This window comes from Schistocerca piceifrons, chromosome 4, assembly GCF_021461385.2.
Source record: "Schistocerca piceifrons isolate TAMUIC-IGC-003096 chromosome 4, iqSchPice1.1, whole genome shotgun sequence".
Classification (NCBI taxonomy): Eukaryota; Metazoa; Arthropoda; class Insecta; order Orthoptera; family Acrididae; genus Schistocerca; species Schistocerca piceifrons.
In genome coordinates this window covers 780,222,755-780,235,729 of record NC_060141.1, presented here as the reverse complement: position 1 = coordinate 780,235,729, position 12,975 = coordinate 780,222,755, and the positions used below count along the sequence as shown (strand labels likewise).

The 12,975-nt window shown below is 43.4% G+C and overlaps 1 protein-coding gene across 1 annotated transcript in view; it reads right to left on the bottom strand.

Annotated features, from left to right (window-relative positions):
• The window catches only part of LOC124796166 (zwei Ig domain protein zig-8-like), a 207,568-nt gene extending 194,947 nt beyond the window's left edge, over nucleotides 1-12,621 (bottom strand). The window contains exon 1 of the mRNA XM_047260257.1: nucleotides 12,516-12,621. Within this exon, the coding sequence (XP_047116213.1) occupies nucleotides 12,516-12,621 (106 nt within the window). The remainder of the gene's footprint in view (nucleotides 1-12,515) is intronic.
• Between the last annotated feature and the right edge of the window lie 354 nt (nucleotides 12,622-12,975).

Genomic DNA, 12,975 nt, shown 5'->3' with positions numbered 1-12,975 from the left:
TCTCGCAGCGGTTCGCAGGGTTCAGACTGGTGTTCACCTTAATATGACTTGACAGTGCATATCTTTTGCACCTGTCTAATCGCCTAGCATCAGCGAAGATCACCCACGGTTCGGCCCTCTTGGCGTAGACAAATACAGCTATAATTCAAAATACCTAGGAGTCGCATTAAACAGAACTCTGGCATATGATAAACACCTTACCAGCTAAGAGGGTACAAACGCGAGTGATCCTGGTGGGGAACCTAGCAGCTTCAAATACATCAGTTATTCGCGGAGTATCCCTTGGTTTGCTGTACTCTGCAGTAGGATATTGCGCATCAGTTCGTCTCCGCAGCGCTCATGTGAAGAAAGTAGACGTTTATGTGAATGTAGGTATGAGAACCATTAGTGACACAGTCACATTTACACCCACATGCTAGTTCCCGATACCATAGAACATCTGTCCAACCCAAATATGTCGAAAGGCTGCTCTCCACCACCTTTGCCAACAGATTTCCAAAAATTAATCAATCACTCTTCACGAAGATTTACTCTAGCTGTCTAGAAAACGCCTCAAATCAGAATGCCATTACACGTAAGAGGAGATTCTGAGTTGAAACGTGAGTCGCACGCCACGAAAACCCGGAACGACGAATTTATTGACAACCCAGGTCCAGCTTTTCATCATAATAAAAAGAAAGTTGCCATATTTCGTGGTCGTACGTCAAGGAAAGTGAGATTGCGAGCTCAGAATATTCGACACAAATGGCCATGACGTAACAGCTCGACTGGGCTGTTCCTGCCATGGGACCTCCACCGACAAACCTTGCAGAAGTATGACTTCCTTCCTGCCCGTCAGCACTGCGTAAGGTGCCTTTCCAGACTTCTGACAGGTGGTAACGTTAATTTGACTGGATAATGTAGCTCTCAATGCTAGTCAGCTCTCTGCAACCCTCTTCATCCCGAAATGAGTATAAACACCCATTTGAACCTGGTTACTGTATCCATCCCTTGGAATTCATCTACAAATTTTTCCATTCCGCATTTTCCTCCATCCCTAAATGACGATTCCGCCGCGTTTCTGGATGGTTCATATCAAACTATAGTATAAAATTAGACTCTGCTAAGCTTTAGTTACACGAACAACGTCAACGAAATTCAAAATTTTCATTTAAACTTTAACGTCTTATTTTCATACCTATTTTTCTTCGTTTCCTCATAGCTAACGATCTACGAGAAATTGGAATTATATATTACTACCTTCAGCTGCTGACGGTCGTTGATATATGTCAACGAGGACAGATGAAAATGTGTGCTCCTACCGGGATTCGAACCCGGGATCTGTTACTTACATGGCAGACGCTCTATCCATCTGAGCCACTGAGGGAACAAAGGAGAGTGTGACTTCAGGGACTATCTCGTGCACACTTCCCGCGAGACCCACATTCTCACCTTATATGTCCACACACTACATTCGGGGTGTCCCAACCCAACACACTCATTACTCGTGAAAGACATTCTTACCAAGACCCGTAAGAGTTTGAGTAATTTGTGTGCATCCGCACAGAAGAGGTAGGTCATGGCCGGTATTGCCAGAACTATATACTCATATGGATATGGTGTCTGTTCTTTCGGACATATCCGAAAGAACAGACACCATATCCATATAAGTATATCGGAGACAAACGCCTGTGAGTACGCTTAGTGCTCTTGGACGCACAGTATTATTCTGTGAATAACTAATGTTAACAGCATGCCGGAATTCGCGAGAGACTTCTGTGCGAGTCATCGGGGATTTGAACAAATACATTACGGAGGGAGTCTCTTAAAAATGAAAGCATTGCTGTAAGCCACAATTGAGGATATTTTGATCTCAAAAGAGTTTTAGTATTACCAAAATTTGTTCTAATTCAGGTAGGGCAAGTGTTGTCTGAAAAATACAAAATGATTTATATGGAAAAGCGACGTGCTAGTCGTTATTTTCATCGAAACCTGGATTGCTTATTACAAGAAGTTAAGGCCCTGTAGATCGTCCGGATTAATGCAGACTGGGTTGATAGCATGAACCTGCAGACACGGCCAGTTTTATTTGGAAGAAGACTGTTAATATTTCCTGAATGGATTAGTGAAATGTACTGTCATCCAGTTTTCTATAACTATGCTGTAATAGGACATGGCCGATTTCCGATCGCTATATAAAGACGGAGTAATGACTTTACACGAGTTTTCAACTTTCACCGAAATGTTGCAGCTTCACAGACGAGCAGACAAATGGTTTCACCAGCAAGCTGTACAACCGCTACCTCATTCAAAGTAAAGTAGGGAATCTAATGCCGTTCACTATGTTACTTGCGAGAAGAAGAAATTACTACGCTAACTACAAGCACTCACTGTTTTCCAATTTTTATTACGCAAAGAACTGTAAGTAAGATTCTCTATCTGGCATTTAATACTTTCAATTATGTTACATTCAACAGGTAGCAAAGTTGCTTCTACCGTTTCTAGTCTCTTTACTTTAATTCGTTTAAAAGAGATAGTGTAAGCCGAGATCGTCAGGTGATGCCCTAAATTTATTCCATTCTCCAGTTCGATTACATACTTGATCATTAGACTTTCATTCTATCCCTCAAATTTTCAACATTCTTTTGTTCTATGCTTATCCAGTCTGAACTGGATATCATCCGCGATTCACATCCGTAGAAGTATACAATCCAGGAAAATAGCTCCAGAAAAGAGTTGTTAATGCTTAACTCTATATTAATGGCTAACAAATTTCTCTTATCAGAAATACCTTCCTGCTGCAGCCAGACTTCATTTTATATCCTCTTTATTTTGACCGTCATCAGTTATTTTGCCTCCCAAAGAAGACAACTCACCTAATACTCTTAGTGCCTTATTTCCTTAAGCAATGACCTGAGAACTGCCTCATTTAAATCTACTATATACTACTGCACAGTAGCAGTTAACACACAAAAATTACGTATCAGCGCGTAAAACTTGTATCTTACTGATTCAGCCGCCGACATAGTGTAAATCCTCCTATTCGGGGTGTTCCAAAAGTATCCGCGAATACACGAGGCAGAGAATATAGAACTCAAAAATTTAGGTAAGGTACGTAAAGTCCACGAAGGCAGATTATGGTCCAAGAACTGATTTACAGAGAAGGTATTTAGGTAGTTTAACATGTTAATAAGAACAGCGGCGTTCTAAGGAACGGCTCGAACGCGTGACCACTGGTCTGTATGCATACGGAAAATCGTCGTAACACTGACGGCCGTGTGCGTTGGTAGAGTCCTGTCACGGCCGTAATGCTACCAGCAGCGGCGGCAGTTCTAGCGACGAAGTCCTCTTCTGCTGTCACAACGGTTTTGTGCAACAATTGCTTCATTTGGTCCCAGAGGAAGAAATCCAGACTCGTGAAGACAGGTGACCTGGCTGCCCAGGAGACAAAGGCACCTCGGCCGATCCGACAATACCCCAAGGTTGTTCTCAGACAGTTCCTCACATCAATACTGAAATGGGCTGACACCCTATCGTATTGGACGTACATTCTTTGTCTGACATCCACATCTACATCTACATCTAGTGCTCAGAGCCATTTACATCTACATCCATACTCCGCAAGCCACCTGTCGGTGTATGGTGGAGGGTACCTTGAGTACCTCCATCGCTTCTCCCTTCTATTCCAGTCTCGTACTGTTAGTGGAAAAAAAGATTGTCGGTATGCCTTTGTGTGGGCTCTAATCTCTCTGATATTGTCCTCATGGTCTCTTCGCGAGATATACGTAGGATGGAGTAATATACTGCTTGACTCCTCGTTGAAGGTATGTTCTCGAAACTTCAACAAAAGCCGGTACCGAGCTACTGAGCGTTTCTCTTGCAGAGTCTTCCACTGGAGTTTATCTATCTTCTCCGTAACGGTTTCGCGATTACTAAATGATCCTGTAACGAAGCGCGCTGCTCTCCGTTGGATCTTCTCTATCTCTTCTATCAAATCTATCTGGTGCGAATCCCACACCGGTGAGCAGTATTCAAGAAACGGCCGAACAAGTGTACAGTAACCTACTTCCTTTGTTTTCGGATTGCATTTCGTTAGGATTTTTCCAATGAATCTCAGTCTGGCATCCGCTTTACCGACAATTAATTTTATTGGGTCATTCAATTTTAAATCACTCCGAATGCCTACTCCCAGATAATTTATGGAATTAACTGCTTCCGGTTGCTGACCTGCTATATTGTAGCTAAATAATAAAGGATCTTTCTTTCTATGTATTCGCAGCATATTTCACTTGTCTACATTGTGAATCAGTTGCCATTCCTTGCACCATGCGTCAATTCTTACCAGATCCCGCTGCATTTCAGTACAATTTTCCATTACTACAACTCTCGATATACTACAGCATCATCCGCAAAAAGCTTCAGTAAACTTCCAATGTTATCCACAAGGTCATTTATGTATCTTGTGAATATCAAAGGTCCTATGACACTCCCCAGCGGCAAACTTGAAATCACTCTTACTTCGGAAGACTTCTCTTCATTGAGAATGTCTTGCTGCGTTCTGTTATCTAGGAACTCTTCAATCTAATCACACAATTGGTCTGATAGGCCATATGCTCTCACATTGTTCATTAAACGACTGTGGGGTACTGTATCGAATGCCTTGCGGAAATCAAGAAACACGGCATCTGCCTGGGAACCCGTGTCTATGGCCCTCTGTGTCTCGTGGACGAACAGTGCGAGCTGGGTTTCACATGATCGACACTCAGAGGTACAGCCAACCATCCGTACATAGAGCAGTTTTAAATTTCACATTACCAATCAGAGACACCGACACAGTAGCATACGTCAAATGTTCGCTAACATTAGAAACTGACTTCAGAGATGATATGTTTCTTGCAGAAATATACGCCTAAGAGATAAAGAAACTGGTACACCTGCCTAATACCATGTAGGGCCCCCGCGAGAACGCAGAAGTGCCGCAACACGACGTGGCATGGACTCGACTCATGTCTAAACTAGTGCTGGAGGGAACTAACACCATGAATCCTGCACGGGTGACCATTAATCCATAAGGATACGAGGGGGTGGAGATCTCTTCTAAACAACACGTTGCAGGGCATCCCAGATACGCTTAATAATATTGATATGTGGGGAGTCTGGTAGCCATCGGAAGTGCTTAAACTCAGAAGAGCGTTCCTTGAGCCGCTCTGTAGCAATTCTGGAGTGTGGAACCTCGCATTGTCCTGCTGGAATTGACCAAGGCCGTCGAAATGCACAATCTACATGAATGGATGCAAGTGATCAGACAGAATGTTTACGTACGTGTCACTAGTCAGAATCGTATCTAGACGTATCAGGGGTCCCGTATCACTCAAACTGCACACGCTCCACACGATTACAGAGCCTCCACCAGCGTGAACAGTCCCCTGCTGACATGCAGGGTCAATGGATTCATGAGGTTGTCTCCATACCCGTACACGTCCGTCCGCTCAACACAATTTGAAACGAGACTCTTCCGACCAGTCAACATATTTTCCAACAGGAGAACGTCGGTGTTGACGGGCCCACGTCAGGTGTAAGGATTTGTGTCGTGCCGTCATCAAGGGTACACGAGAGGGCCTTCGGCTCTGAAGGCCCATATCGATGATGTTTCGTTGAATGGTTCGCATGCTGACACTTGTTGATGTCCTAGCATTGAAATCTGCGTCCGCCCCTGGTAGATGAGTGGTCAGCTCGACGGAATCTCATTCCTAACAGCCCGGGTTTGATTCCCGCACGGGTCAGAGATTTTCTCCACTCAGGGACTGGGTGTTGTGTTGTCCTTATCATCATCATTACATTCCCATCGACACGCAAGTCGCTGCAGTTGCGTCAACTATATAGGCTTGCACCGGGCAAACGGGGTACCCGACGAGAGGCTCTAGCCACACGGCATTTCCATTTCCATTGAAATCCGCAGCAATTTGCGGAAGGGTTGCACTGCAGCCACTTTGAAAGATTCTCTTCAGTCTCTGTTGGTCTCGTTCTTGCAGGATCTTTTCCCGGCCATAGCGATGTTGGAGATTTGATGTTTTATCGTATTCCTGATTTTCACGGCACACTAGTGAAGTTGTCTTACGGGAAAATCCCTACTCCGTAGCTACCTCGGAGATACTGTGTCCCATCGCTCGTGCGCCGACTGTACCACCACGTTCAAACTCACTTAAATCTTGACAACCTGACATTGTAGTAGCAGTAACCGGTCTAATAACTACGCCAGACACTTTTAGTCTTATATAGGCCTTGTCGACCGCAGTGCCGTATTATGCATTTTAATGCGCATGTCTGCACGAGTTTCTTTGGCGCTTCATTGTATTTCTTTCGTTGTTATCCACCTCCAGTATTAATCTGAGTGAATCGTTCCGGAATACTCTGTATAAATGAAGATCTTCCACATAGATGAAGTATTGTCCTAGGTATTCTTCCACGGGAGTCATATTCAAAGTGTAATTTGCAAAAAGTTACTATGTAACACGTATGGCCATGTTATATTTCTACTTCATCTAGCGCAGAGGACGTCATCACAACCTTGAGGCTATTTTTTCTGAGTTGCCATTACACATAAATATGTAGAAGAAAATAAGTTTGTTAGTGGCGTCAATACGCAGTCCCAGTTTCGGGAAAGCAATTGCGGATGCGTACAGTCCGAACCGTATCGAACTGTTGACTGCACTATATCCTACTGAAATCAAAGAATTAATTTCCGGCGGTATGTCGTGCCTTTGTTCCCTTCCATCGCACTGTTCCCTACGTATGTAATCGCTACTTTTTAAATTGGAGAACCGAATCGAAGTGTCCTCTTCTTTGTTATTGCTCGTTCCTCCGTACTTTCGTTGGAGATGAGATTGCTGAACGTCTGCTTCTAGCGGGCACACGCGGAATTCATTTCCGCGACTGCTTATTGGTTCTTGTGAAGAGAGCCAATACGACGTACTCGAATGAAAACGGCAGTGCTAGACTGCAAACTACACGCCGCCGCTGGTCAGTGATTAAAGAAAGTTAAAGGGAAATAGGACGGCAAACGGGCCGACTTGGAGCAGAAGAGGCAGCACAGGACATTTTAATTTCCACTGTCTGTAGTTTTACAAATAAATTCATAAAACTTTGTCAGAATGACCAGGAGGGATTCAGGATTCACACTCAGAGCAGTAAAAGTTCAAAAGCGTAGCAAAATAATTTTTTTGCACGTGAAATTTCATTTTTCCACTTACTATTGGCTGTATTTGTTGCAAAAGGTACACTTTTCTTCATAAGTGAGAGAGATTTCTCGATGTATTTCGCACAAAATACAAACCATACCTACAGATGTATGAAACTCTAGAACTTATTGAATTTATGAAAAAATGAATGAGCTGCTACATTATAAACTTCATGTTCCAAAAAAACTCAAATTTCATAGTTAATTATATCTATTATTACCACAGTTTCTAACAGATTTGGAGAATTCTACAGTTTCATACACCTGTATGCGTGGTTTGTATGTTGTGCAAAATTGATTGGAGAATCTCTCTTACTTGTGAAGAAAAGTGTACCTATAGCAACAAGTGCAACCAATAGTAGGAGGAAAAATGATGAAATTTCCCCATGCGAAAAAAATTATTTTGTTAGGTTTTTGAAGTTCCACTGCTATGAGTGTGAATCCTGAATCGTTCCTAGTCATTCTGACAAAGTTTTATGAGTTTATTTGTGAAAGTATAGATAGTGGAAATTAAAATGTCCTGTGGTGCCTCTCCAAGCCGGCCCGTTTGACATCCTACCCCCCCCCCCCCTTACCCCCCTTAGTTGAGTGCCTCTTGAGTTGTAGTTATAAGACCACAAACGTCCCAATGCACGCATAGCTGACGTCCAATCTTGTAAAATTGTAATTAACTTTTGCAATAGCTGGGTGCATAGTTAATCACTTAGTTAGTTCCACAGAACAATTTATCGATCAACGTTATGATGTGGAAAGCAGCAACAGAAGAAACATAGAACAAATACCTACAATTAAATGAAAAATAAGAAATTAAAAGTAGGCTACTATACATATGGCTGAATTTTCAGATTGTTTTTATTGATTAGTTGTCTCTCAGTAAACTGATGGTCGAAGTAGAGAGGATATAAGATGTAGGCTGGTAATGGCAAGAAAAGCATTCTAAAGAATGGAAATTTCTTAACATCTGATATAGATTTAAGAGTTAGGAAGCCTCTTCAAAGAGTATTTTTATAGGGTGTAGCCATGTATGAAAGTGAAACATGGGTGATAAACATCTAGACAAGAAGAGAATAGAAAGTTTTGAAATGTGATGCTGTAAAACATTAGTGAAGATAAGGTGATTATATCACATGACTAACGAAGAGGTATTGAACATAAATGTAAATTTTTGCATTCTAACGGCTGATATTTACGTCCGCAATTTACTTTAGTGCTGCAAATTTCGTTGCACAGGAAACTACGGTCAACCGTTTCAATGTCTGGTTAGAAACAAAGGTTAGTGTGATCCAGAGCCAGTGACACGGATGTAACAGTTTTCTCTTCCCATCGGGATCCTTGATATCGGCGAATCCCCTTGTCTCTCACCACCGGCGTGATTCATTTCGGAGAATGTCCATGAAAGGTGGGCCTCCCACAACCACTTGATGAACAATTTAGCTTATTACAATGATTGTGGTTTGTATCCCGCCGGTAGCGGCGCAGCGGTAAGTGCGAGAACTACGGCGGTTGGATGGAAACACACACAGAAATCAGTCACCTTGATGGCGGCGTTCGAGGACGGCCACAGACATCGAGCATTCCAATGGTTTGGTGGTCCACCACAATCATCCCCATAGGGGACAAAGAAATAAGTTACCACACAAGTTGCTTATTTCCCAGAAATTTCAAAGTGTGACCATTGTACTTGCACTGTAAAATGACTTTTGCAACACTTAAATAGCGTTTGAACATTAGTATCAATCGTCAGAAAACTTATGTTTACGTTCACTGCAAAAATGAAATGTGGAGTCAGATGAGTGGGGGTTTAATTGCAAAAAATAAGCACGCTTGATATTTGTCGATTAGAACGCCCATTTTTTGACGTCGAACCCGAATATGCAATAACAATGCGGGGTTTCAACTTGAAAATACAAAGTTTGCCCCTCCCACGAAGGGCAAATGGTTAGCAGGTAGCCAGTTGTAGTATAGACAGATGTTCCTTTAACAAATATGAACTTTTCACCTCGAACATTATTTTTTTCCCACGATCCATCGTTTTCGATTTATTTAGATGTCTCTAGGTAAGACAAACACCAGGTATGCAGGGTGTATCAAAAGGAATCATCCGATTCAAAAAAGGAATCATAATCATTACGTGATCTGGGATATGTGCGTCAACAAAGTATTATTGGAAAGAGTAAACTCTCGAGTTTTACATGGTACATCAAAAAGAACTATCCGATTTTTAAAAAAGTCGCAACTATTATGTTATTTGAGATAAGGCGTATGATCCATTTTTCTTTCTCGAGAACATTGTTGCAGAAAGCACATATCTCGAATGTTTGAGAACTTTCTTTTCCCACAGTTGGAGACTGATTCGAACGACTTCATTTACCAACGGGATACGGCACCGCCACACTTGCATCTGGATGTGTCGGAATTTTTAAATCAAAGGATTACTGAACGATGGATCGGTCGCACTGGAGCAAATGATTCAGCCTTGCATTACTGGCCTCCAGGGTCACCGAACCTGACTGTATGTGATTATTTCTTGTGCGGGGTTTTATAAAAGACTCCGTTTATGTGCCTCCGTTACCAACAACATTACATGAGCTGAGACATTGCGTAACAGCAGTTGTGGAAGCTGTAACTCAAGAAATCAACGCCGCAATGTCAAAACAATTTCAATGCCGCATTGAAATACAAAATGCTGTGGATCTCAAGGGGGTGGGTGCGGGGGGCCGGGGGGCGGGGCACATTGAATACCTATGAAAAGATATGAAAAAAAAAACTTTTTGACTTTCCCGTTCAACAAGAAATATAATTCGTTGTATATGTTTATTAGATTCAGAGTATAGTCGTGACAAATGTGATGAATCTTTTTGACACACCCTGTATATACAGGGTGGTCCATTGATCGTGATCCTTCCAAATATCTGACGAAATAAGCGCCAAACGAAAAAAGTACAAAGTCCGAAACTTGTCTAGCTTGAAGGTGGAAACCAGATGGCGCTATGGTTGGCCCTCTAGATGGCGCTGCCATAGGTCAAACGGATATCAACTGCGCTTTTTTAAATAGAGACCCCCATTTTATTATATATTCGTTCAGTACGTAAATAAATATGAATGATTTAGCTGGACCACTGTTTTCGCTTTGTGATAGATGGCGCTGTAGTAGTCACAAACATGTGGCTCACCATTTTAGACGAACAGTTGGTAACAGGTAGGTTTTTAAAATTAAAATAGAGAACTTAGGTACGTTTGAACATTTTCTTTCGATTGTCCCAGTGTGATACATATACCTTTGTGAACTTATCATTTTTGAGAACGCATGCTGTTAGAGAGTACTAACCTGTAAATACCACATTAATTAAATAAATTGTCAAAATAATGTCCGTCAACCTCAATGCATTTGGCAATACGTGTAACGACATTCCTCTCAACAGCGAGTAGTTCGCTTTTCGTAATTTTCGCACATGCATTGACAATGTGCTGACGCATTTTGTCAGCCGTTGTCGGTGGATCACGATAGCAAGAATCCTTCAACTTTCCCACGGAAAAATTCGGGGACGTCAAATACGGTGAACGTGCTTCAAATGGCTCTGAGCACTATGGGACTTAACATCTATGGTCATCAGTCCCCTAGAACTAAGAACTACTTAGACCTAAGTAACCTAAGGACATCACACAACACCCAGTCATCACGAAGCAGAGAAAATCCCTGATCCCGCCGGGAATCGAACCCGGGAACCCGGGCGTGGGAAGCGAGAACGCTACCGCACGACCACGAGCTGCGGACTATGGTGCTTCGACGAACAATCCACCTGTCATGAAATATGCTATTCAACACCGCTTCAACCGCACGCGAGCTATGTGCCGGACATCCATCATGTTGGAAGTACATCGCCATGTTGTCATGCAGTGAAACATCTTGTAGTAGAACATTAGGTAGGAAATCGGCATACATTGCACCATTTAGATTGCCATCGATAAAATGGGGGCCTGTTATCCTTCCTCCCATAATGCCGCACCACGCATTAACCCGCCAAGGTCGCTGATGTTCCACTTGTCGCTGCCATCGTGCATTTTCCGTTGCCAAATAGTGCATATTATGCCGGTTTACGTTACCGCTGTTGGTGAATGACGCTTCGTCGCTAAATAGAATGCGTAGAAAAAATCTGTCATCGTCCTGTAATTTCTCTTTTGTCCAGTGGCAGAACTGTACACTACGTTCAAAGTCGTCGCCATGCAATTGCTGGTTAATAGAAGTAACGTGTGGGTGCAATCTATGTTGACCGACGTTTTTGAGATTCCCGATTCTGGCGCAATTTGTCTGCTAAAGATGTGCGGTTTAGCTGCGACAGCAGCTAAAACACCTACTTGGGCATCATCATTTGTTGCAGGTCGTGGTTGATGTTTCACATGTGGCTGAACACTTTCTGTTTCCTTATATGACGTAAATATCCGTCGAACGGTCCGGTCACTTGGATGATGTCGTCCAGGATACCGAGCAGCATACATAGCACACGCCCGTTGGGCATTTTCATCACAATAGCGATACATCAAAACAATATCGACCTTTTCCGCAATTGGTAAACGGTCCATTTTAACACGGGTAATGTATCACGATGCAAGTACCGTCCGCACTGGCGGAATGTTACGTGATACCACGTGCTTATACGTTTGTGACAATTAGAGCGCCATCTATCACAAAGTTAAAAAAGTGGTCCAACTATAACATTAATATTTCTTTACGTACTACACGAATATGTGATAAAAAATTAGAGTTCCTATTTAAAATGACGCAGTTGATATCCGTTTGACCTATGGCAGCGCTATCTAGCGGGCCAACCACAGCGCCATCTGGTTTCCCCCTTCAAGCTAGACGAGTTTCGTTCTTTATAGTTTTTTCGTTTGATGCTTACTTCGTGAGATACTTCGCCCGGTCACTATCGATGGAGCACCCTGTATAGCTTCATTTGCAGGTAGTGAGGTTCTGATATTACATAGCCTATTTCTTGTGGCTATCTGGAACAGTTAATCATCGATTGTTAATGAGGGTGGGAAGAGATGGGTAGTTCACTATTTAGAAATACATGTGCGACGAAGCGTGTGTAATTGCATCCTTCCCCTCTTTGTCTTCGTATTACATATAGTATTGGGCATGAAAGAATCGACTGTAGCCAGGTTACTCACTCGGAAAATAGCAACACGATTTTCCTCAACAACTCTACGAAGGGAACGAAAATGCTCTGTGACGCCGTTGCACCATTTCTACTTCCGTCTGCTCTCAACCGGTCGCAGCTATTTCTCAGGCCCGTACCCTCATAGTAGTGGCTCGACACGTGTACCAACAAGTCTCTGGCTCCGAAAGCGCCGGCAGCGCCGCAGCCGCCGGCTCCAGCTAAACAAGCAGAAGGCGGCGACATGCGCCGTCCCCTCAGGCGCCTCTGTGAGGACGCCGGAGCCGCCAATAAATGCGGAACGAGCGGCGCCCGCCGGGAGCGGCGCGCGGGACGTGGGATTGGCTGCGGAGCAGATGGGCCGCTGACGTCAGCGGGCCTTTGCTGGAGTGGACTGATAGCATCGCCGTCCCACAGGATGCGCGAAGTTCAGAGGAGCGGCAGTGTGGCGGGACGCAGTTATCTGCTGTCGATCGGCCGCGCGACTCCAGGGCGCCGGTGGAGCACCAGGACCCACCGACTGGAGGTGGGCGACGAGTACATTGCCAAGTACCGGGTGATCAAAAAGTCAGTATAAATTTGAAAACTTAATAAACCACG